The sequence below is a fragment of the Cryphonectria parasitica genome, assembly GCF_011745365.1.
Source record: "Cryphonectria parasitica EP155 unplaced genomic scaffold M406scaffold_2, whole genome shotgun sequence".
In the NCBI taxonomy this organism is placed as follows: Eukaryota; Fungi; Ascomycota; class Sordariomycetes; order Diaporthales; family Cryphonectriaceae; genus Cryphonectria; species Cryphonectria parasitica.
This window is the reverse complement of record NW_024468910.1, coordinates 4970297-4994528: the sequence shown is the minus strand read 5'-3', so window position 1 is coordinate 4994528 and position 24232 is coordinate 4970297. Positions and strand designations below refer to the sequence as shown.

General features: G+C 55.4%; 7 protein-coding genes across 7 annotated transcripts; 2 read left to right on the top strand and 5 right to left on the bottom strand.

The window, feature by feature from the left end:
• The first annotated feature begins 1927 nt into the window (after positions 1-1927).
• Positions 1928-2670, top strand: M406DRAFT_104715 (uncharacterized protein). The gene has a single exon (XM_040915112.1). It carries the CDS (start codon positions 2286-2288, stop codon positions 2574-2576), a length of 291 nt encoding a protein of 96 aa, XP_040780222.1. The 5' UTR covers positions 1928-2285; the 3' UTR covers positions 2577-2670.
• Positions 2671-2889: 219 nt separating this feature from the next.
• Positions 2890-6439, bottom strand: M406DRAFT_250547 (DUF1765-domain-containing protein; the record flags this gene model as incomplete). The annotated part of the gene is made up of 3 exons (XM_040916702.1): positions 2890-4117; positions 4218-5625; positions 5677-6439. The coding sequence occupies 3 exons, from the start codon at positions 6437-6439 to the stop codon at positions 2890-2892; spliced, it is 3399 nt and encodes a 1132-aa protein (XP_040780221.1).
• A 175-nt stretch (positions 6440-6614) lies between these two features.
• On the bottom strand, positions 6615-7974 carry M406DRAFT_345035 (uncharacterized protein). The gene is made up of 2 exons (XM_040922030.1): positions 7406-7974; positions 6615-7139 (listed from the first exon to the last, which is right to left on the bottom strand). Exon 1 carries the CDS (start codon positions 7866-7868, stop codon positions 7635-7637), a length of 234 nt encoding a protein of 77 aa, XP_040780220.1. The 5' UTR covers positions 7869-7974; the 3' UTR covers positions 6615-7139; positions 7406-7634.
• A 3000-nt stretch (positions 7975-10974) lies between these two features.
• On the bottom strand, positions 10975-12511 carry M406DRAFT_350124 (ferredoxin reductase-like protein; the record flags this gene model as incomplete). Its single annotated transcript, XM_040922528.1, has 3 exons — positions 12023-12511; positions 11645-11888; positions 10975-11570 (listed from the first exon to the last, which is right to left on the bottom strand). The coding sequence occupies exons 1-3, from the start codon at positions 12152-12154 to the stop codon at positions 10975-10977; spliced, it is 972 nt and encodes a 323-aa protein (XP_040780219.1). The 5' UTR covers positions 12155-12511.
• Positions 12512-13723: 1212 nt separating this feature from the next.
• M406DRAFT_355239 (uncharacterized protein) lies at positions 13724-14492 on the bottom strand. The gene has a single exon (XM_040923120.1). It carries the CDS (start codon positions 14484-14486, stop codon positions 14037-14039), a length of 450 nt encoding a protein of 149 aa, XP_040780218.1. The 5' UTR covers positions 14487-14492; the 3' UTR covers positions 13724-14036.
• Positions 14493-14535: 43 nt separating this feature from the next.
• Positions 14536-18829, bottom strand: M406DRAFT_273860 (uncharacterized protein; the record flags this gene model as incomplete). The annotated part of the gene is made up of 5 exons (XM_040918199.1): positions 18586-18829; positions 18331-18470; positions 16628-18161; positions 15887-16108; positions 14536-15766 (listed from the first exon to the last, which is right to left on the bottom strand). Coding segments are annotated over exons 1-5 (3240 nt in total), but the record flags the coding sequence as incomplete, so codon positions are not given.
• On the top strand, positions 18827-20795 carry M406DRAFT_321230 (uncharacterized protein). Its single transcript, XM_040919483.1, has 3 exons — positions 18827-18966; positions 19586-20513; positions 20612-20795. Exon 2 carries the CDS (start codon positions 20174-20176, stop codon positions 20351-20353), a length of 180 nt encoding a protein of 59 aa, XP_040780216.1. The 5' UTR covers positions 18827-18966; positions 19586-20173; the 3' UTR covers positions 20354-20513; positions 20612-20795.
• The last annotated feature ends 3437 nt before the right edge of the window (positions 20796-24232 follow it).

The window sequence follows — 24232 nt, the reverse complement described above, 5'->3', positions numbered from 1 at the left end:
CCGGCAACCAGGGCTGACCAACCACGTGCGCCTCCTCACCAAGACCGGATGAACCACGCTCTCCTCCTATTAAAGTTCGGTAGGGCTGTTGATGTTATTCTTTTGAGTACTATTGCAAGCGGTCAAGACAGCGCGGGTTTCGATTGGTCACCTCTGTCTCTCTCTCCTCTTGTGGTTCCTCGCACTTCTCTCTTTCTCTCTCTCTCTCTCTATCTCCTTTTGGCCTAACCCATTTTCCCCATCTGCCGTATAACTCATTCCTCTCCATGACCCAAGGCCTATTCTCGGAACCGAGTCCTTGGCCCTTTCGTGTTCTGCGACGCCGAGCTGCCCCTTTCCAATAAGAAAAAGGAACCCGTCTAACCTCTTTGAGACGGGGACCAACAGCCACCTTGATCTTCACGAGGCTGAAACATCAGCGGGAGGTCCTCTCTACCACCATACTTTTCTCTCTCGAGGAATTCCCAAGCTGCTCAAGGGTTATACCGGCAAAAGTACTATTGGTGAAGAGATCAAGCATAAACCTACCATGTGCGTTGGGGTAGGTTTCTAGGCTCTCCGTCTAAGGCGTAAAAGGGCCTCCCTTTTACTCCTCCTCTCTCCCGTAATGAACATCATTGTTTGGCGGCTGACTCGTGCATCGCTTCCATTGGCCTCCCGGCTGGCGACAATTCTCCTTTCTACGTCCCAAAAGAAGAGAAAAAAAACAAGGCAGTCCTGAGACTTCTTCTCTTTTCCTCATACTAATCAAGGTGACCAGTCTCCTGTTCCATAGGAGGCGGGAAACAAGATATGTACAACAACACACTGTGCATCATAAGGATACATAATCTCTTTCCTGTTGACCTAAACATGTGTACAGACTTTTACATCTATTCATCCATCCGTCAACCCCTCTTCTTCCCCGTGCCGCTCTCCTCTCTGGAATGCCAAACTATCCCGGCACGGGGCGCCCCGTCTCTCTGCCGCGTCCACATGGGAAAAACCCCTCAATGTACTACTGTAAAATCATATATATATATAGTGACTAAATAAGCAAGTAAAGCTGATTTTGCCCCGTCCAGGGCTGAACAAGCAGGACAAGAGTTTAAACCTGTCTCAGCCGCCGCCACCACTACCGCCGCCGCCAATCCGTCAGTGCTGCTGTCCACTATCCACTTGCCCACTGTCCTTGTCCCATCCTGTCCCAGAGGCTGGGTTTCTGAGACATTCAGCCACCCACGACACACAATACCCATCTTCTCTCCTCTTCTTTCCTTCGCTCTTCAATCGCCGGCTGAAAAAAGAGAAGACAAGAAGAGGGGGGGCGGGAAAAGGGGGCGATGATGGGGTGCCGGCGCAGCCTAGGAAGGTGCCAGATACCACCAGCCACCATACCAAACGATACGCCCCAGTCTAGGAATAGAAGGCTCGCTGGTTCATCCCAAACCATTCCGTCCTCTCTTTTTTTTGCCCTCTTCCCTTTCTCTCTAGAAAAACCTGTCCCAAGTGAATCCTGCATCCAGCCAGCCATCTACGTACTTCAGTGATACAAAGTATCGGCCACCCAGAGCCCTATTTCTTTGTGTGTTTTCTAGGAAAGGAGAAAGCAAGAGATTGTCAATTGTTGTCGACTTTCCATAATACAATCCATGGAATATGTACCGAATATACTGGACAAGGGAGGGTTCACACTATTGGAAGAAAATCATGGCACTTGCATATCTTGTACTTCCCACGTTGCACATGTATCCGTATGGCTTGGCCTGGGCGGCAGGGCGGGCACCGTGTGTCTCTTGCGCTTCCACACTTGACATTCACTCAGCCTCGTCGCTGATCTTGTAACAAAAATTGAGTCTACCAGGACACCGTCTTGTCACAGAGCCACAGGGTCCAGTCAGACCTTCCAAGGTCCCACGGCTAGTTATTACAACATCGGACTGAATTTGAAACCACTCGGTGCATCTTATATTCATAGCAAAAATGTCTACTAACAAGAAAGGCCGTTAAGATGGAAGAGGGCCAGGAACCCTCCCATATGCTAAACAACAAGACCATACCACCTCCCTTCTTCCTATATTTACAATAAACATCGCACACCACAATAACAATCTAAAAAAGAGAAAAGTCTCACGGAGCCCTCCCGGAAAAGATCCCGGCGGGATCAAGAAGAGAAAAATAGAAAAGACCAGTCTGATGCTCAATGTTGGTTTGTGCATTGATTTGCAAAGGATAGCCCCAAGTCGTTTGACTGCCTGCCCTTATTGAAAAGGAGAGAAAAGAAAGAAAGATCATACGGTGCCTCCATGTCCACGATCCCAATTGGGGCTAAAAGGCAAATAAAAGAAAAGACGCCTGATGAACGCCAAACAATGCAGGAAAACCTATTCGGCAGCATGGTATCATGGGAGACCAATGCGATCCTGTCCGACTGTGCAGAAAGGACCGTTGGAGATGCAAACGTGTACATGCAAAGAAGGAAAAGAAAAAGAAAAATCAAAGGCGCAAAAGTAAAGACGGAAGAAAAGGAGAAAAAATTGCAACGCAATGCCGATTGTAGAGGGAAAGCATCGTGTCGCCAACAGAATGGAAAGTAGAGAAAAGGACTGTACCTCGGAAACGCCAGCTTTCTCCCTGACCATCTCGTCCTCAATTTTTGGTCTCGGATCATTCGTCTGTGGCCTCGTCCTCCACCTCTTCCTCGTAAAGGGGCTCGCATGTTGTTGAGGTGGCTCCAGCAACCCATCGGTGGAGTGGCTTGCGGTCGTCTTCATCATTCTTCATGAAGGGCACAATCCACTCGATCACAGTCGAGATGCTGCGTTGCCACACGTCACCATGTGAAAGGCGATCGTCGACGGACAACCTCTGTCTCGGCAGAGCAAGAGGTGGATCTTTCGCAATAGGCCTCTAGCCCATCCTGCGCAGGTTTTCGACGCCAAGGCTCGGTACCTCGACATCCTTGAGCCCGCAGACGCCCTCGTCGCGCCGGCGGTCGATAAAGGAGTTGCACTCGTGCACGACGATGCTCCATTCCGCAAGAGCGCGGCCCGAGTACGTGGCCCGGTCCTTGAAGATGCCCACCGGCTGGATGGGCTGGACGACTTGACGCTTGGCTTCAGTCCGGCCACGAGGAACTTCCAAGCGCCCGCTGCTGCCCCTAGAGGACGATGCTACTGAGTCGTTATCCGGCGCCGGGCTCTTGACGAAAACATCAATGGTCTCAATGCTCGTCACGCGCTGAATCTCGGGCAGGTTGAAGTTGAAGCCAGAAAAATCGCCGCTCTGGCTGGGACCGGCCTCGGCGTCCCCATCCTCGAGAGGTGTAGCGTTGCGTGCGCCGCTGATCAGGCCTCCCTGCGATGTGCCAGAGTACATTCTCTCGGGAGGAGGCATCCCTGGCGACGGAGGGGGAGGGCTGTCCTCCCGCGAGCCCGACGAGGCCGCACGCGCGCTGACCCTTGCCTGCGCAGGGGCTGGGAGGCGCGGTCTCGACAGAGGTCGCTCTCGAGGGAGCGTGGATAGCATGGTAGACGCGGCGCTGATCATGTCCAGGCTCGGGTTCCAGGGGAGGGCACCGAGGGTAAACTTGAACACGAACTGGGCCGTATCGTAGACCGGGGCGGACCCGGTCGACGAGGCATCTGACTCTCCCGAGGTGGAGGAGCCCTTGGGCGGCGGCGGAGGTTTGGACCGCTCAGCAGCCGTCTCCCGCCGCACCGCCTCCAGGTCGTTGCTCGGGGTGTTGTTCCGTTTGGCAGCCTCTGCAGCCGCAGGAGCGCTCGGCCCACTGGATGATGTGAAGCTCAGCATCCTACCCAGAATCGACCACCTCTTCTTGTTCGTCGGGTCCGCCTGCGCTGTGGGCGGATCACCACTGCTCTCGCTCTGACTCGATTCGGTAGGGCTTGTTTCGTGGCTGCCTACCGCGCTGTTCATGATGTCGAAACCTGTTTGTAGTAGGCCAGTGTGTGGAGGAGGCACTTCGATGCGTATGATCATAAACCTCTTGCCTGGCTGAGGATGACAAGGTGCTGTAGAAGGAGGCAGCTTGCCCGCTGCGTCGGCTGTCTGCTTCAGCCAGAGATAGTGCGACCACGCCTGCTTGAGCCGATCGGCAACGGTGGTGAAAATTTTCCTGTCAAGGCACACAAGTTCAGCAAAAACGAAAGAAAGGAGAGGGGAAAAGACAAGAGAGAGAAAAAGGCCATGCATATAGAGTCAATAACAACACTCACATATCCAGCTCATTGGGGCTGCCCTGATCACGGCATACTCTCCAGCACAGCAGGCGCATAAAGTAGGCTCGGACCATGGGCGTGTAATTGTTGAAGAACTTGTCAAAGACCTCCTCTGACAATAACCAGCCGATGCAGAGCTTCTCCTTCCGGGCGGCGTCTGCGGTGAGGATATCCCAGGCCGAGAAGATGAACGATAGGACGCGAATCTCCGACATGGTGCTGTTCGACTCGAACAAGATCTTGTGGCAGACCTCGAGCCAAAAGGGCCAGTCGACGTGGTCTCGTAGCTGCAGCTGTCGCTCCTTGCACTCCGGATCGGTGTAACCAGCATAGGCGTCGAACGCCAGGAGCACCTCGTGGAAGAAGTCCATCAGCATGAGGACTGGAGCTTGCCTAAAGACGGGTGTCTTCTTGGTGGCCGCTTTCAGGATCGACATGAACCCGATGGCGAACGTCTCCCGAGCACCGGCTGTCAGGCCTCCCACGGCGTTCTCTGCCAGCATGTCCTTGAGGAGGACGATGAGCCGGTTCTCGTCCATGCCCCGCAACAGGTTGCTCGGCGGCAGCTGTGACAGAGCGGCAGCCATGGCATCCGCGCCGCTGGCCGGGTCTAGGATGGTCGGGGCCATCATGTTTTCAAAGGCAGCCTGGCGATGGTGGATGGTGGTGTCGAGCACGCTCAGGAGCTGGGCGTGGATCAGAGCAAAGCCCGGCGCCCTGGCCTTGTCAGACAACGGCAAGTCGGCCGGCATGAAGTCATCCGCAAGAATGTAGTAGTATTTGCAGAAGATGAAGAAGAGGTCCGAGTCTCCGCCGCGCCATCTCGAGATCCAAGGGCCGTGCCACTGAATGTTGGCGGCGACGAGGGACAACTTCGTCGTCAGGCGCAGGTTGTCGATCATGGTCTTGACCGACGTCCAGCCCAGCTTCTGTAGGTTGGGCGGGAACAGGGACACAACATCTTCGCTCCCAGCCTTGCTCCTCTTGGGGAGGCCGAACTCGTCTGCCACGCGCCTCAGCAGGTCCGGGGTGAGGCCCCAGAGCCGGGCCAGAACCTCGGCGATGCCAGGGACGAAGAAGAAGGCGTAGGCACAGGCCTTCCCGCAGAAGGTGACCAGGGAGGATGGCGCATGTCTGCCAGACATCCTGTCGACCACGATGGCCATCTGGGTCAGGAGGTTGTTGACGAACATGGTCCTGACGTTGTGCTCGGCGGACTCGACTATGCAATCGGTAGACTCTCTCGCCTGGACGCGGCCACGAGCGGCAACGCCCTGTGCCGCCGCCGGCTTATCCTTCAGCGGGCGGAAGCAAGGCGTGCACATCCTCCACTCTGGCCGCATCATGATGTACGTGATGAGCTCGAGGAGGCCGGGGCGGTCCGCCCCCGACACAGGAGCAAGACCTGTGGCGGTGTTGTTGGCATGAATAGCTGTGAAGGTCTTGGCAGGACCACCGTCGCCGTTCCTGGATCCCGTCCCCTCGAGGAGCCCGAGCAGTCCATTCCACCACTTGTGTAAGATGGTGGCGCGGCGGTCGACGTCTTCGGGAGACAGGGCACCGCCCTGGCCGCCGTGGTTCCGCAGGAAAGGGATCAGGGTGTTCCTGGCGATGAGGATCCTCTGGGCGGTCGTGGCCTTGGTGAGGAAGATGGCGTACTCGGAGTCGAGCCTCCTGAAGGTGGCCCAGAGGGGGTCGCGCTGCGGCTGGGACTTCTGCTGCGAGGACATGTTCTCGGCGGCGGTCTGCGACGGTTCCGTGATGGCGGTGCTGCCAGTACCTCCACTGCCCGCATCTGACGTGGCTGAGAGGTTGGTCTGCGAGGAGAGGCGGTGGTTGACGGACCCTTCAACAGCAGCAGCAGCAGGAAGAGAGACGGCCTCGCTCTTTGAGGATGACGATCCGGGAAGTGGTGGCACGACAAGATTGGCGGCGGCGGTGGCGGCTGCGGCGGTGGCCTTTGCTGGCAGCGGCGGCACGCGGGGTGGCTTTTGCTGTTTGATCTTGCCAAAGTACCCACTGGCTCGGTTGAGTGCCCTGCTGGTGCCGCTAGAGGTCTCAGCCAGTTCGGCCTTGGCCTTGTCGCTCTCGCCGGGGCTGGTCGAGGTGGCCCTCCTCCTGGTGAGCTTGTGTGGTGACAGGCGAGAGGGGTCTTTGACCGGGGAGGCAACGACATCGCCCTCGGCGCCCTTCTTCCTATTCTCCCCACCGCTCGTCATCATGATCTCTCCTCCTCCGCCTTCTCCTCTCCGCTCCCTATCTCTTGTGGGGGATGGCGATCGGGAGGATGATATCCATGACTTCTTGGCGAACTCGGCAAACGTGGAAGACCGAAAGGAGGATGATCGGTCCCTGGCGCTCAGCCGTTTGCGCGACGAAGGTGCGTCCTCAGACCTTGCAGCAGCGTCCGTCTCGCCGTTGTCGTCTCGTGGCGCTACCACCTTCCTGCTGTCCTTATTCTGGGCGGCGGCGGCGGCGGCGGCCTTCTCCTTCTGGTCCGACGACGCATCTGAAGACGACGAGGCAGAGGCGGACTTGCCTGCCAGCCATGACTTGGGGCGGCCCACGATCGACCTGGACCGGCGCTTGTTCACGGGTGCCTGAGGCACGGCCATAGGCTCGGGCGGTAGCTTCGGCCTCGCGATCGCCGGCTCTGGGGCCGGTGTGACCTCGACCTCGACCTTGGACAGCTCCGTCTCGATGGGAAGGTTCGTCTCGATGCCTGCGCCGAAGTCAAAGTTGAACACTGCAGCAGTAGTCTCTGGCGGGAGTGCGCTCTTGGACGGCCGCTTCTCCTTGTCCTCCTCCTCGTCGTTCTCCTCTTCTCTGGTCTTCTTCTTCTTTTTCTCCTCGTCCTTTTTCTTCTTCTTGATCTTCTGGGGGGTAGTGGCGGAGAGACGGCTGAGGTCGGTTGGGGCGCTGGTATCCAGCGAGGACTTTGTTAGCGAGGGTGAATCTAGGAACAGGTCGGACGAGGGTTGGGAGCGGTGGACAGCCGGGGCGGCCATCGTCACTGCTGAACCATTCATCTCATGACCGTGTGTGTATGTGTGCGCGTGTGTCACGTCATGAGAGGCGCCTAGAAGCAGCTGAACGGTTCAAGTTTCCTGATGATGCTGACAATGATAATGGTGAAATGGATGTTTTAGTTGTTGCTGAAGAAGAAACGGAAAACACAAGCGCACTGCTGAACCAGATCAACTGACAGGCAGATAGACAGGTAGGCAAGTAAGCAGGCAGGCAAGCAGGCAGATGGGCCTTCTTCCTCCTTGGCGATGCGATGCCAGGCGATGCCACTCAGCCTGACATAAATCGGCCGCAACTGGTTTCAGGAGATCGATGAACCTCGTTCACGCTCGCTCGCTCGATGGTGGTGGTATGGTATACAAATCTCCAGCCGGTATCGTCCACCTCTCACATCCTCGGCCACCGGACCGTTTCGTCAGGGATTAAGGCTGTGCTTTGCTCAGCTAGAGGTAGAGGGAGAGAGAAAGAGAGAGAGAGAGTTGTTGAACTTCTGGCCAGCAGGAAAGCGGAGGGGTTCGACGGGCGGCTGCTTCTTCTTGACTGCTGTGCTGGGAATTCCGTCACTGGTCTCAGTTGCGGTTTGCGGGGACTAGTGAGCAAGCAAATGTAGGGGAACGGCATGTACAAGTCCGTCGCGACTTGGGCTTCGTTGACTCGCTCGCTTGTTCGCTCGAGGAAATAGACTAACAATGTAAAAAAACGAAAGTTCTGCAGTCGTCACAGCTGCAGGCCAAGCGAGGGAAACAAAGACAAGGTTGGATAGCCTCACTTCAGGGTAGGATTGTTGAGATGAAGAAAGATGATGTGGGAAACAGGTAAGTAACCTTCACGACGTCGAAGGGGGGGGGCGAAACGGGATCTGGATTTCAAAACGTTGGTACTGTAGTAAAGCAGGTACTTAATTACTGTACTAGCAGCAGCAGCAGTAAAGTGCTGCTGTAGCAGCGGCAGCGGCAGTCGTGGTCGGTCGTCCTTAGTTTCCGGGCGCTAGGAGGTAGGGATGATGGATGAATGGATGGGTGGGTGGATGCATGGATGCTGCTGCTGTGCTGCTAATTGTTACTGGATACAAGGCTTGGCTGGAGCCTTTTCAGAAGAAGGCCTAGGAAAGAAGACGGATTGCATGTGGATTGCCTTAGCATCCTCCCCCGCCCCACCCACCCAAAGTACAGTATTCTGCAGTACAGATGCATTGCTGGGAGGCGCCTTCAACAACAAACAGGGCGTGTGGGGGGCCCCCATCCCATAAGTACTCTAGTAGCTAAGTTCAGGCAACAGTATTATAGTACTTTGGTGTAAAGAATATACTCTGTCCCCTACACACTTGGAAAACAAGAAGACAAAGAAGAGACAAGACGAGACGAGACGAGAACAGAAATAGGAGAGATTAGAACAGGAGTTTCTTGACAGCTGACAGCGGACAGTGGACAATCCGAACTGAGCCTGGGTGGGGAAGGTTCCCGGGAAGAAAGCGCTGCTGTAGCCTCAACCTAAAATGTTCAATGTGCCTGTTCAATGCCACGCCACGTCAGGGGTTCTTCTCGTCACAAGCTTTGCGTTCCAATCATCCAACAGAAAAGGTTTATGACATAATAGAGGGGGGGGGGATCCTGTTTTTCTACCAGTCTCGTGCATTTGTGTGTGTGATTATGGAATTGATCTCGTATGATGCCAAAATAACGGACAGAGCACACAGAATACAAAGTACACAAGAGTTGCATTTCGAAATTTGTTGAGCTGAGGGGGGTGGAAATTTGATAAGAAATACTACTGGTCTCTCCCCCTCTCTCTGCATGCAGGTGCCGATCTGCTACAGCAATCCATGCTACATGCATGCATACAACCAAGAAAGTAAAAATTCAATAGCTGCTCATAACACACACTGAGAGAAATAGAGAATCTATTATTTTACATAGACTCTCGCCACATGGCTGCTGCTGGGCTGGACAACAAAGACAGTATCCATCCAAAGTCCTGCCCATATACTGATCTGTGCGAAACACACCACGGGGGGCGGGGGGACATAGACGGCTTCGAGAATGATTCCGAATAGGTGGATTCCATGAGACATGAGAGTGGTCCCTATTTCATTCTCTCCCCCTCCAGCACAAATTGAATCAAAAGATCCACTGCTCGATCCACTTGGGCACAGCACGTTACCGCACCAGAGTGCACACCACATGCAACCACAGCCACATGGTTTGGGCCTTGTCACCCTCACACAGGATATCTGAGTCCAACCATTCCGAACTATCCTATTGTATCCACTCATATGTAAGATGTTACACCCAGTAAATCATACAGTACTAGCAGTGACACCAAGCCATACAAATACTACTATGTCGTGACATACAGAAAGCACTGTACATTATGAACACCACGGCCCTGGCACACACACCCAAGCTAATACACAGGCGGTCTGCCCGGATTCACGGCAATACCAAAACTGTAGACATGGTTCATCTGATGACTGAATGGATGTCTGAATACATGATCTGTCTTTTGTCATTGAGATATTTCCTGAAAACACATCAATACCTACTTCTCTTCTTTTTGTGAGGCATAGGAGACAGAAGAGGAAAAAAGGGACCCTCCATCCCATCACCAAGTCAAAGGCTAGATGATAGTTCCCTTATCCTCGATGTCGATGCAGAGTTCATCGCAGCTTCAAGAGGGACCGATCCATCCATCAATCAAGCCTTAAAAGGAGAACACCGCAATGAGAATTCAATCAAGGGTGCAATTCATTGCCTAAAATGGTAGACCCTGAAAGTCTATCTGAGCACAGACCAAGGAAAGAAAGGAAAGGAAAGAAAAGAGCTCCTCACCGTGATATCTCGACTGCACAATAGATCGGGGGTGCCGGCTTGCTCCTAACCCCGGAACCCATCAGATCCGGATGAGGCTGAGAGATACAGAACAGTAGCCACTGCAGTTGAGTCATGACCTCACTTTCTCTCTCTCTCTCTCCATGGTCATGGTCAAGGAGGCGAGATGGGTGACATGAGCTGAATCGGATCCACAAAGATTACGACAAGAGGCAGAACGAAGAGGCTTAAAGGTCCATTGCGTGACCCTTGTCGTCACTGAGATCATCCTCTCCGTCTCTCTCTTGATTTGTACTTCACTTACACATGTAAATTATGTATATACAATATGAAAAAGAAAGGACAAAGAGCAAGAAGCAAAAGGTCTGCCCATAGTAGCAAATCTGCATATCTTTCGTCCCCTCAAGGTCAACATTGGAATACAGAAACACAGTCCATTCTCTGTGGCGTTCCCGCTTAGGCGACTTATCAGATCTCGTGTTGAATTAGTTCGTTGGTGGGCCCTCGTAACGTGAACTTATCTATCGATCCAGTGTCTTATCCTTTCTGATTGTCAGATGCTGACAGAGAATGCAAACATGTCCGTCACAGCTGAAGAATCGAGGTCATTGGGCTATGTGTGCTAGAAAGGCACCTACCTGCCCTGCCTGTTCCAGATAGCTTCAACCAGCCTGGTGCCTGCCCGCCTGGCTCCTTCCTTCCTTCTGTAGCATAGCCTTCAACAAAGAGTCTTTTATTATAGCTTGTCGTACAAGGACAAGACCAAAACATGACCTCGTAGTGTGGCATCTCATCCATTTCATCCTCACGAAAGGTCCTGTGGGACATACAGGATCTATACTATATATAAAGTAAAAGAAGAATAGTCCCATGTCTCAAGACAAGCAGCAGTTGTCTTCTCACCCAAAAACATCACGCAGATGCCGATCCTCCTTCTGCTGCAGAAGCCACCCCTCGGCCTCCTCCCGCCCAACCTCAGGATGCGCCTCCTGATACACTCTCACGCAAATCTCGTGCACACTCCGCCCTAGCCGAGCGGCACTCCCACAAAGCAGAATTCGAGCCCTCTGCTTGAACAAACCCTTCAGTTCCTCTCTACAATCCCACAGAACCTCATCCACATGCGCCATCTTCTGCCCAGGCGGGCCCCTCCTCGAGAACGCCGTCCTCACCACCACAACGCCCGCAGTCTCGCAGCCAGCCAACTCCTCCCCATACAAGAAATCCTCCTCAAAGTCCCGACACCCAAAGAAAAGCACCGCAGGGCCTAGCGCCTCGGGACCACCCCTGGCACCGGCAATGGCCGCCCGCTCCTGAATAAAGGCCCGCATAGGCGCGATCCCCGTGCCCGCAGCGATGAAGATGACGGGAGTCTTTGGGTCCTGCGGCAGGCGGAACTTGGCGTAGGTGATGGAGCAGGTCAGGGATGTGCTGCTCTCGTCGCCGTCTGTTGTCGTCTCAGAAGAGCTTCTGGCAAAGGCACCAGGATTCGAGACTGGAGGACAGGCCAGAGGCGATGAAGAGATGGAGTACTGCCGCGGAGCCAGAGGCTGCAGCATGGACACATACTCGGCAAGGGAGAGCTTGCAGTCGGGGAAATCTCGAGGTCGAGGACAGATGCTCGCCTCTCCAGGACCTTGCTGCGGTAGGTGGCTTCGTCTGAAGCGAACACCTTCAACAGTTCTCCACCACCTCTTCCCTCTTTGTCGTTGTTGGATAACTTTTCGGCCAGTGTGGCCACTTGGTGCTGAGATGCCGGCGTGGCGAGCTCAACGCGCGCCCCAAAGAGCTCAGCAGCCGTCATGTAGTCACCCTATGCATCGTCGTTAGCAAACACACACACACACACACACACACACACACACACACACAAACAGTGAATGCGACCTGGAACAACAAAATCGTGACATACCTGCGCCGTCAAGTACTCCTTCTTCGTTCCCACACCGCCAACAAGTCATCAGCATGAAGACGAAACCGGTTCATGACCCGTCGCACGCTCTCGCGAGGGTTCAGAGGCAACACAGCCAAGTACTCGCCGCTCCGGTACGCTGTACCGGGGGGAAGGAGCACTTCCATGTGCTTCTTCTGGGGACCAATAACTCCGTTCTTCACCAACTCTCTATGGGATGGGCTCCCCGGGCCCGTCGATGGTGGGCTCTATGATGCCGGCATCTTGGTAAAGGTTTGGCTCGACGTGATAGGGGCATGCCATGGTAGTGGCATTTCTGAGGAGTGCTGGCTGGAGAAGATGGGATTACTCTTACCCAAATCAGGTCGAGATGATTGTTGTTGGGAGTCGTCGAACAATTTTGACTTGGCAGTCAATGACAGGTCGAAGACAGAAAATGTATTACCGTGCTGGACCTGAGAAGAAGAAGGAGGAGATGAGTGTCCAGGTCAAACAGCGTGCATTATATGCCCACATTCTCTCTCTCTCTCTCTCTCTCTCTCACTCTCTCTCTCTTTCTCTCCAGCCCGAACAAGAGACAGAACTGACCGCCCCCGACTGATCCCCAAGCAGCCCATCATCATCCACAACCTTGCCGTCCGAACAGTCTGCATCTAGCCGACCTCAAAGCCACGAGGGCGAGCCAGCATAAACATCCATCCATCCAGTCTATTCCCCCCCCGCCTCATGCATGCAAGGCGAGAAGGCAGGTAGGACGATTCTCCTCCCACCCGCCCTTCCCCGCCTGCCCAGCACAGGCTCCTGATAACATAGAGTAAAAATGCAGCCAGGTTCAGCCAGCACCACCAAAGATACTAGGTATGATGCTGCACAGCTTGCACACCACAACAATCACCGTGCTACGGTGACTGTGGCGGCTTCCCCACCCCCCTTCTCATGACTACAGTCCTCGTATCTGCCTCGACGGCTTGTAGAGCCCAAGATGGGAACTTGTTAAGTTATCTCTTCCAAGTTCCAGGCCGGTTTGGACTAACTCATCTCGCGCCGTTGACCACGGCTGCCGCTCGAGAAAAACTCTGTATTGACCAAGCAGATGGCGTCCCCGGACCTCGGACAATCATGCGCTTCAATTTTCATCGCTCTTTTGTCGTGGTGAATAACCTAGCTACCCACGAGAGATTTATTCATGGTTTGCATATGAGGTAACCATCAAGTCAAGAGTCTTGAAAGGGGGAGGGGGGGCGGGGAGCGGGAATATCTCTCGTCATTGGGTGGTTAATACAACCCTTGAACGGACCGAGACTTGTGTAATGTCAAGTCCTGTCTATGTCTTATTCGCCGTCCGCCTGCAGAAGGAACTCCACCACCCTCGGACTCTCGTCGGGACTTCCATGACACAAGCATTATCCGACCATAGTTGCATATAGTCGCATTTTCCAGCTGACATTGCGCGAAAATTGGGGCGATATTGAAGCGAGATAGAACCCTGAATATAGAGATGGAATTAAGGCCAAGACCCAGTGATGAGGAAAAGGGCAGAGTAGGGAGGGCAATGGCTGGATGGATATGAGTAAGAGAAGGTAAGTTGAGAGTGGCTAGAACTCACCAAGAACTCGACTACCCCCCTCTCCTGTTTTTGAGTTTCGATCGAGTGAAGTGTTCGTTTGGAGAGAGATACTGTACCATCACAGGGAAGCTTTGGCCAGCCAGCCATGCCCAGACAACAGATGGATTCAGAGAGGACTGCGCGCACAGAAGGTATATAAAATATCAATTGTCCAGTATACACAAAGGCCACTCCAAGCCATGCACACATTGCTATGCTGATTTCTCTTCGCTTCCCAAATGCTGAGGCCGATTTCCAGTTATACTCTCTCTCTGTGTGTGTGCCTCTTTCTCAAAATAACACACACCCTCCCGCCCTCTCCCCTTGGCTGAATGAGACAATGTTTTCGATTCCATACAAAAAACAAAAAAAAAAACCAGAAGAAAAAAGGAGTATTGGCAAAATAGGGGCGGTCATGTTGTGTGCTTTTGTGCGTTGTCCATCTAGAAGGCCTGCCCGTGGTAAGGAGGCATGGGTGCACGTGGTGTCCCAGGCGTCCCAGGCTGCATAGGTATGTATTGACCTGGCGACGGCAGCGTCATCTGCCTGTTGAATCCCTGTCCAGGTCCAGGAGAGGCCATCCTCCCAGGGCCCGGCGACGCCATCCTCATCGGTCCCTGGCCTGGTCCCGGGGATGCCATCCTCATGGGCCCCTGCCCCGGACCAGGAGAGGCCATACGCATCGGCCCAGCTCCAGGACCCGGGCTGCCCATCCGCATTGGGGCTCCCGGGCCAGGACTTTGCATCCTCATGGGCAACTGCATAGGTTGGGCAAACCCAGGACTCGGAGGGTACTGTCCAGGTCCTTGCAGCGGCGGAGGGCTCATGAATCTCGGTCCGGGGCTCTGTGCTCGGGGCCCCCCCATCGGGCTCATCGGCCCCATGTTGTTCATGCCGACAGGAGGAGGCGAGAGCGTGGCAGAGCGGGGTGGGCCTGGGGCAGAGAAACCACCTCCACCACCGCGGCCCATGTTCTGCATTCCCATACCGCCGCCGTGGTGCATCGGCGACGCTCCGGGACTCATCGCCATGCCTATGTTGTTGAGGTTCCCCATGCTCATGTTCGGACCAGCACCAGCAGCAGCAGCAGCAGCACCGTACATCTGCTGCTGAGCATATTGCTGCTGCTGCTGGGCGTACTGGTGCTGCTGGTGCTGATACTGCCTCTGGTTGATGGCGTTTTGGACCGTCTGCGAGTTGTACCCTTGTTTCATCTGTGCCTTTTCTCTCTCGCGCGCATCGATCGCCCCTACCAGCCCGGGCTGATGGTGTCCAGCCTGGTTGTTCGTGGCGATGCTGATCAGCGGTGTGCCTGTCGCCCTAGCAACGTGCTCCTGCTCTCGGGCTGTGAGGTGCGAGCTGACAGCCCCTGTGCCATTGGCACTGAGCATGTGGCTCGAGTCCTGCGAGTTGCGGCGCTTGAGGAGGTCAGCGCTGCCAGACCTGGAGTGCCGGTTGGTCAAGTAGTCCTGGCTCCCACTTCGCCTCAGCGGTGGGGACCCCATCTGCGCCAGCGTGTTGCCCGAAGGCGTGCGCTGGTGGGTGGCGTACTGCGGCATCTGGGCAGCAGCGGCCCTCTGGTGCACAAATTCCTCAGGCGACATGGCAGGCTGACCTGCTCCGCCGCCAATGGTCGCGCCAGGCTGCCAGGCCACACTCCTGCGCTTCAGGGTGTCTTCAGACTCGGACCGGTAGTGACCGATCTCGCCTGCGCTGGGTGTGATGTTTGCCGTGGCAGTTGTGAGCGTAGGTGTCTTGCGTGGACCTCCTGGAGAATAAGGCCGCGGCGACTGGGCGGCGGCAGGCGGGTTGGGAGGAACCCAGGGTCCTCGATTGATGGTCCGCGGCCCATGCGCAAGGTTGAGCGTCGGGCCAAAGTTGACCTCGGGCATCTCGATGTGCGAGCCTCCGTCAGACGAGGCTGCGTCGCCCACCGTCTTGAGGACACCAGCGCGGGGCCGCTCCACCGACTCCTGTGTCTCGCTCGACTTGGTCGTGCTGGCGTAGTCTGGACTGGCTGTCGAAGCCGCATCGTCGTAGTTGCTGCTGGCCTCGCTCCTCATTGTGCCTTGACGCTGTCTCGGAGGAGGGTACTTCTGTTGACCCTGTTGCTGCTGCTGCCGTTGCCCCTGGCCCCCGTACTCATAATCCCGTGTCTGCCACTCTGGAGAGTCTACCAATTGAAAGGCAGCCTCATCGAGGATGGGGTCGCGAGAACTATTGGGTGTTCCTGGAGACAGGGGCGTATTGTCGCCTGTCCGGCTGAGCAGGGACCCGTTGCGCGAGGATGCACTTGCCGACTGGAAGCTGTCGTCTCGCGTGGGCAAGGCCTTCCGCTGGATGGGGGGAGACGTCTGCAGCCCAGGAAGCGGCTTGCGCTGGACACCTGAGGGAGGCGTGTTACGGGTGTTGGATGATGGAGGAGGCCCATTTCTGCCCGATGGTGTGTAAGGCTGGAACGCATTAGGCCCACGCGTCGGTCCTGGAGAGGGCCGCCGCTGCTCGGAATTGGGCCCTCCTGGTGGCGGTGGCATGCCGCGGCCGCGACCATACCCAGGAGGTGGCGGTCCTCGAGATCCTCCGTGGGGAGGAGGCATGGGCCCGCGAGCACCTTGTTGTTGTTGTTGTTGTTGTTGTTGTTGTTGTTGAGAGCCAGGGCCGCTAGGGGGATACTGCGACCTTCCGCCCTGCTCGCCCGGGGGATAAGGACCCGGGCCAGGAGGGTGCCGGCGCCCGCTGCTGCCCTGAGGTCCGGGTCCAGGTCCCGGTCCAGCTTGGCCTGCCGCCGCCTGATTCAGGGGAGACCTTGACCTCTTTTGCTCAAGGCTCACCTGCGGAGGCGGCAGCCCTGGCGAGCGTGGCGGGGTGTTCATGCTATTGGGAGCTGTTAGGCCTTCACGGGATCCATTCAAATTAGCAGTCATTCCTACCGTATTAGCGTTGGCGTTGGTAAGTACCGCTTGACCCCTCGCGTCTCTTTGACCTGCTGCTGGGGAATCTGCGCTGTCTTCTCCATTGTACCTGTCGGCTGCACTGTTGTTGCCCTCGGTCAGGGCAGGGTCTATGCCAGTCTTGAGGGCCATGCCCAGCTGCTGCAGGGTAGCCATGGAGAGTCGGCTCGTGGCTCTCCGGAGCTCTGGGGAGTGATATGCCCGTTCGGGACGAGCCGTGCGCGCGTGCGCAAAGGCTGGTGGTGCCTGGACCGGCTCTGGGCTGGACAGCTTGTGCATGTTCTCCAGGTCCGCCACAGGCGGCGTCGAGCCGGTAGAGTCGTCTTCCGAGCTGACCCTCTCGGGCGTCGACGCAAGATCGTTGGCGAAACGGATGGGTGTCTGGCCCCTGGACGGGACGCCCGCAACGTGCCGTTCATCGTTGAGATGCGGCGCGAAGCCGTCCAGCCCGTTTGGCCGGATGTGGGTATCCGAGTTGTTACGCGAATGGCCCGTCACATCACCCATGGCGTTCGGGGCACGGACTCTGTCTGCTGGAGGCGCTGAGTCGGTCCGTGGCCCAGGCGTGCCCAAGGAGAACGAGCGAGACGTGCGAACGGCGGGCTCCTCTTCCGAGAAACCCACACGCACCCTTAGGCCGCCGCCGGGCGCAGAGGGGCCTGTGCTGAGGCGCTTGTTCCTGCGGCTGGGGCTCCGACCCTGGGTCATGGTTCCGTCCTCGACGGCGTTCATCCTCTCCCCCGTCAGCTCCTTCAGCTTTCTTTTCCAGTCCCGCTCGGACCACGAGCCGCTCCCCTCGTTGACGATCAGGTTGGTCACGTCAAGGATCTCCAGGTACCCGTACCTCCTGTGCTTGGGCATAGCAAACATGAGGGACCTCGGGTCCAGGACGCTGGCGACCAGCCGCCCGGGACGACCATAGAGGCCAAAGGTATCCCAGGTCGGGAACAGGAACCGCAGGAGCATCTCGAAGCCGGTGACGGCGGGGGGCACCTCGGGCATTATGAAGATGAAGCCCTCGGTTGACGATGGCGGGTCGGAGTGGATAGTGATGTTGCCTTCGATCTTAATCAGGGTCGAGGCGTCGATCAGGGACTTGGCCTGGGGGTAGATGCCGTAGCACGAGAAGGCGTCGGTGATGGAGGCGATGGGCTTGGCTTTTTTCTGCTTCTTTCCGTCCTTCTTGGTGTCGTAGAACTTGATATCGCCCTTCAGCAGGGGTGGCCTCGAGTGGTCGTAGGGCGACCTCTTCTTCAGCTCCTTCTGCAGCTTCTGGTATTCCTTCTCGTCGGGGGGTGATATGACACACCAGCACCGCCGCCAGGGGACGCCGGCCCCGAACCTCACCCTGACCCACTCCTCCGTCTTGAATCTTGCCCGGTCCATGATCAGGTTGATGTTGTTCAGCGTCTTGCCCTTGCCAGCAATCAATGCCCCCGTGTAGGCCTCCTGCAGGGTCGAGTGCTCAAACATGGCCAGCCGGATGCCTGCAGTCCACTGCAGCAGTGAGTGGTGCGAGTTGAAATGAAGCAGGTATCGATTCCTGCCGGCCGTCGATATGCTTAGGATGTTCTGGAGCGGCTGCTCATCGTTGGACCTGGTCGGTAATGATTCAATCTGCGCCAGACTTTTTGTCAGCAGAGCGCCCACTAGACCACTCTTTTGCGACCTTTGCTCTCTTTCTCTCGGTTTTGTTTGCGCATTCGCATTCGCCTTCCCCTTCTTCCGGCCTCCCCTCCCCCGACCTCTCTCTGCGCCCCGGGGCGATATGTGTATGTATACTTACCATCTTGATTGATGCATCCGTGAGGTTGATGAACTTGGGCAGCACCTCTCCGTCTTCTCCTGCGGCATCAAGCTCTGCGGCGTCCCATAGCGACAGGACCGTGCCCACCAGCTGGGCAAAACACTCGGTCCATGTTCTGTCTGGATTTGGGCGTCCATCTGTACACGGAATAAGAAACCAGATCGAAAGGAAAATGTTAGATCGATTGATCGCCCGAGGACGCCAAGCAAGGGAGGAGGGGTTGGTCAGACGCACGTGTGTTCTGGTCATCGAGCTTGAGGAAATAGCCCTCCTGGTATAGCTTGTTGGAGTGGCTGTTGAGGAAGGTGAAGATGGGTTGCAACTCCGGGATGGCCTCGCCGACGTCCATGAGGGGCGGCTGGAAGGTCTGCACTATGGACAAGGGGCGGCCAGAGTTGCTTCGATTGCGGCCCTTGGGGCTGTTCGTGAGGGGCGTATCTACCGGTGACGACGGGTGTGGCGACGAGGGTTGATGTATAGGGGTCGAGTTGCGGTGTACATTCGTGTTCAGTGGATGGAGAGGAGGCGGGTCGTCGCGTGGTGGTGATGAGCTTGGATCCGTGAGTGTCGAGTCCCTGTTACTATGCCCAGAGAGCTGGGACATAAACGAGAGGACTGGTGGTTTAAGCCCAAAGTCAGCACCATCAGTGACGAAGGAAGTAGGTGATGGTCACCGGAAATCAGGACAGGGGGGGGGGGCTCGCATCGGGGGAAGCGGGGGGTGGTGTGTGGTGTAGGGACACGCTGGGGGGTTTGGGCATTAAGACCACCGCGCACGGGAAGAAATAGAATGACTGGGGGGAGGGGGAAAAGATGGGCTCCCCTGGAATGGGGGTGTGTGAGTGTGGAATGCAAAGGCGGCTGGCCAGCCCGGCCAAGCGGCCTAGTCAGGAGGTTATGACAACTGCAGCGAGGGCCGCAAATTGCCCAGCCATGACAGAGAGGTGAGAGCGAAGGTCAGGGGTGGTAAATAATCACCTCCTCTGCACTCTGTTTGATCCTTGTGGGAGAGCTGTAGTTTTTGGGTGTGCCCTTGCTGAGCAGAGTAACACAGCAGAACAGAGCAGGGCAGACCTGGACCAAGACCCAGACCAGCAAGCAAGGAAGGGGAAAAGAGAGAGTTCAGATTCAATGCGGTCGCTGAGGCGATCACAAAGGGGGGTGAGGATTCAGGGAGTGAGGGAGAGAGAGAAATGGAGTCGAACAGAACAAGACCCAACATAGTACCACTCACCTCGATTCCGGCCCATTTTTTTAATGGTATCCTCCTCCAACGATTCCTTTATTGCGCGTCTGCTCTCGACCTTCCCTTTGCTGAAATTTTTGCCCAGCCTAGGAGCAAAATTGGTGTCAGCCGCCTAGCCGCTCCAAAATGTGTGCTGTCTCGGTCGGGGCATGGGTCTTTTGGGGCCGCGCAAGGGCACAGGACACCAGCGAACGGATCATACGTCAACAAGGCGGGCTGTGCTGGAGTGAAAAGAAAATGAATGGCCCTTTCTTTTGCTTGAAATGGGTCTGAGAAGGGTGAGACAAGCATTTGACTTGTACTTGTCAGGCCGTATATCCGACACCAAGGAGGAACTCACCGGCGCAAAGGATCAGATGAGGGCGGTAAAAATTATCCGAGAAAATATAATTACTTGAGAAAGGACCACCAGACAAAAGAGACAAAACAGTTGCGAGAGAGGTGTTCGGAGTGTGTAGAAGAGGGCGCCTGCGCTGCTCGGTGCGTGCGGTAAAATGCGATGGTCCAGATGCAGTGAGTGAGTGGGCGGGTGCGATGTCGTGCTCTCGGCGCTCCCAAGATGGTATCGCAAGTACTATGGTGACGACTGCTCTCCTCCCTCTCTCTTGCGCGGCTCCCTTAGCGGTGGGTAGGGTCTCGGTCCTCTCTCCCTCTTGCGGCGGCTGCGGAACGCGATTCAAGACTGGGCTGGCGAGCCTCGTCGAAAGGAGGAAGTTTTGTCTCGAGGTTGTCTCGGAGACGGTAAACAAGAAGTAAAAAAACTTCGAAACCCTGGAAAGGGTGATGTGAAGAGGGGAGGCGACAGCTTTGTATAGTGAACGTGTCGTCCCAAGGTCGTAGACAGATGGTTGCCGCCGTGGTGGCCCTCAGTACTTGGGCTGATGTGAACGAGGCGAGGAGGGATCCGCACAAGGGTCTGCACCATCATACGTCAGGTCGCAAGCTCGCGCTACTTTTTTGTGGCCCCATCCGGCGTCAGGCCTTGTTTGCATGCGTCTGGTACACGGTACTGACTTGAGTGTACCTGGACAGGTATTCAATGTGGGGAGGGACAAAGAGGGCGGTGCTCGTCACGAAGAAGGTTCTGTCGTTGTGGCTGGTTGGATGTCGTGGTTCGCTGCTGCTGCTGCTGCTGCTGCTGCTGAGGTTGTGTACTTCATAATTTTCTTTTCTTTTCGCACGGCAGGCTTGCAAGCGCTCTCTCGAGGTCGGGTATTCCCTCCCTCGTCCAGGACGAAGCTGGCCGGCGCAGGCGATTATATGGGGTAGTGGTGGTGCCTTTAGCAGGTAAGGCAAAGGGTACCGTGACAGGCGGGAACAGGGTGTCTCTGGTCGTGGGGCTAGCCGCAGTGCAGTGCAGTGCAGTGCAGTGCAGTGCAGTGCAGTGCAGTGCAGTGCAGGATAAGCTAAGTAAGTGAATAAGGATGTGTGCCGGGTAGTCCGGAAGCAAATAGCTTTTAGTGAAAAGAACCGGGAACGAACACGACCGTCTTTGCTGCTGCTGCTACTACTGTTAGTTGTTGTCGTTGTTGTTGCTGTTGCTGCTGCTGCTGTCAAAACAAAATTTTCTCGACCTTCGTCAGCTGTGGTCGTTCAGGACCAGCTCTTCCGAGGTCTGGGGTAGTACAAGCTGACAAGCTGGGCCCTGACGACGTCGCCGCCTCCTGTTCACACAATGGTGAGGTTCGTAGGGTGCACTTACCTGCCAGTCCTCCCTGCCCAGGGTCTGCAGGAAAGTTGTGGTTGTGAGCTGTAGTATGTAACTCTGCCGGAGCTGTACTATGCTGGGCTGAGATGGGCTTGCGGTACTGTGGATTCTGGCGGGCGATCTCCCCTAGGCGGTGGGAGGCTAGTCAAGACTGCTCTGTGATGTCGATGCGGAGGCTAAGTTGACGATCACGATGTAAAGTACTGAGCACACACCAAGCATGATTGTCGACACAATTTCGAACGGAGGGGAGAGAGGGGGGGGGGGAGGGGTCAATAGCGGTGATGATGATGGACCTGGTGCTTTGACTTGGGATAGGCGGGCAGGCAATTAGGCCTGCTTGGAGATGCTTAGACGGAAGGACCACCCAAGGCACTATGGTCGCTTTGCTGCTATAATAAAAGTATGTTTTGGTGTATGTGTGTCCCGAGTACGAGGAAACTTTCAGATGATTGATGACCCCGTCGTGAAGAAACCTTGCGTGCGCGCGGGAGTGGTGAGGCAGGGCAGGTGAGCCGAACATGTGGTAAGAGCCACCCGCAACCAGCACCTGCACGAAACAGTAGCGACCTCCTGGCTAGTACTATGTACTGACTATTGTGGTGGTGCTGCTGCATTGTACAGTAGCGCTACCACCACCAATAGTCACTACGTATGCTGACAGGTTCTTGCCCTGTCCTTGATTTAAGCCGTTCACTAGCCTCAAATTTCTACCCTTGCATGGTACGATGATACTACTGAATGGAAGTATTTTTGCATGTACTGAATAATTCCATAAATTCATCCGTCCACCAACCATCCAGCCATTCCACCATCCAAGATCTGTTTGCATGATACATTAGGATTACTAGGCAGTGGATGGTCGACCCAGGTGATGAAATCAATCGGTACACGCACAGTAGCACGCAAACTTTGTCACAACACTGAGAAAATACTGCAATGTTCATGCCCCAGCATATGTACTATGCAAGTAACGTCTTGGCAAGATCCAGAGCGCATACGCTTACGCACACCACATACACACACACAGGATCATCCCGTGGAGGAGGAATGCCTACCACGCCGCCATCTAAAAGAGGACAAGATCAGTAGACTACTTGCTCAGAAACCAGGTCCCAAATCAGGCCTTCCACATATCCTCTTTCTAATTACCCTCCCCCCTTCCCCGTCTCGTTACTTTCCCAATCGAGAAAACGTGCAGGTTGAATGGGACGACGTGGGCGGAGTGGATTTTTTTCGGCTGTTTGCATATGACTTCATCTTTTTGTGGTGATATCACCACTTTGCCTATCTTGATCATGTTCATCCTAAGCCAATGTACTTAAGTAGCTAGCGTTGAAAGCTGCCCCTCTTCATCCTCCATGGTAGGGTAGGATAGGCTAGGTCCGGAGTAATCAAGGCGGGCCGGCTGTGGCGGCCATTCTGCAGGGGGAAACAAGAAAAGAAGAAGAAAATGAATATAGACTTTTCTTTCTTGGACGCCCGTAGAATTGCAGGAATACTTGTAGGAATGTATAGAAGCGTCGAATTACATTTTCCTCCCCGGCCCTTAACATCCTCCTCCTGTCTAGTCCACTCCTGCGGGCTTTTGGGGAGCCGCAGAGAGAGGACAAAAAGAAATGCATCACACGGTTCCCCCGTCCGTTTCCGTCCGTCCATCCGTCCATGCACGAACGACATCATTCGCATGCCGCCACTCAGCTGCTTAGAATAGACGGTACACGCATGCGCTATGGAGCCGGTGGCTGGTTGTGGCTGCGTGTGTTTGTTGTGCTGATGTCGTATACATATGGTACTTTGTGCCTGCAGGTACACAGCTTATTCTCCATGTAAGTACTTACTACTCAGTGCATAGGTGTAAGGCGTCAGTGGAAAGCCGTTTGGTAGTTCGGTACGACGGCACAGCACAGCATCAGCACAGTGAGTACGGTGTGCACTCACCGTCTTCTTCTGTACGCGTATGCGCCTGACCAATGCTTCCTTGATGCTATGTATGACAAAGAGCTACGGTCGATCGATGTCTTGATCAACTCTGGGCTCAGGACAAAGGGGAACAAAAGAAAGAAGGAAAGTACAGGGCCTTGGAGCATTCCTGGGGATAAGGTCACCAACCGTCTACTTTCATCTCGCCATGGGCCATGGCCAGTTAGCGTTTGGTCGTGCGTGTACACACGGGTCACAAGGGAAGAAGGGACGAGAGGACAACCAACATGCATGGCATCTGCCTCGTTCCAGTGTGGACGTCACGTCACGTTGGACCCTAATTCTGCCCCTCCTCCTTTACCCCGGGCCACCACCACTGCCGAGCACACCAAAATACCACAACTACATAGTACCACCAAGCAACATCCAGCAGCTTACGATGGCACAGACCTAAGGCTCGCACAATGTCCACAAATGGTCCAGCCTCCAGCTTTTTACCTTAATACATACCACGGCGCCAACCTCACACATTTTCGTATCCAGCCCCTTCCCAAGCCTCCGTCCTCTTCTTGGCGTTGCTGGCTGGGTCTGAGGTTTATGTGATCCATTTCGTTCCTCCCAAAGGGCTCCACCGACCGATCTACGCAGGCCGCCGCCGGGTCCGGGCTTTTGTCGATTGGCCGAGAATTGCAGATTCCTGTCTGACAAGGGGAATTGTCTTTACCGCCTCACTCAGAGGGAAGAAAAAGAAAGCAGGACAAACAAAAAAAAAAGTTGGCCCCTTGCCCCCCCCTTTGTTGACTCAGCCCCGTCATCACCTTTGGGGTTCTTGTCTCTCTCTCCAGGCCAGCACTGCAACACAGACCCAGTGTTGTTGCTCCATTACCCCATTGCCCCATTGTGATGCTGTGGGCCGTCTTTGTTGGGGACACCTCCCGGAGATTTCTTGACTGAACGTGTCAACCCGTCCCCCCAAGCAGTTCCTCTCTCTCTCTCCCATGTAC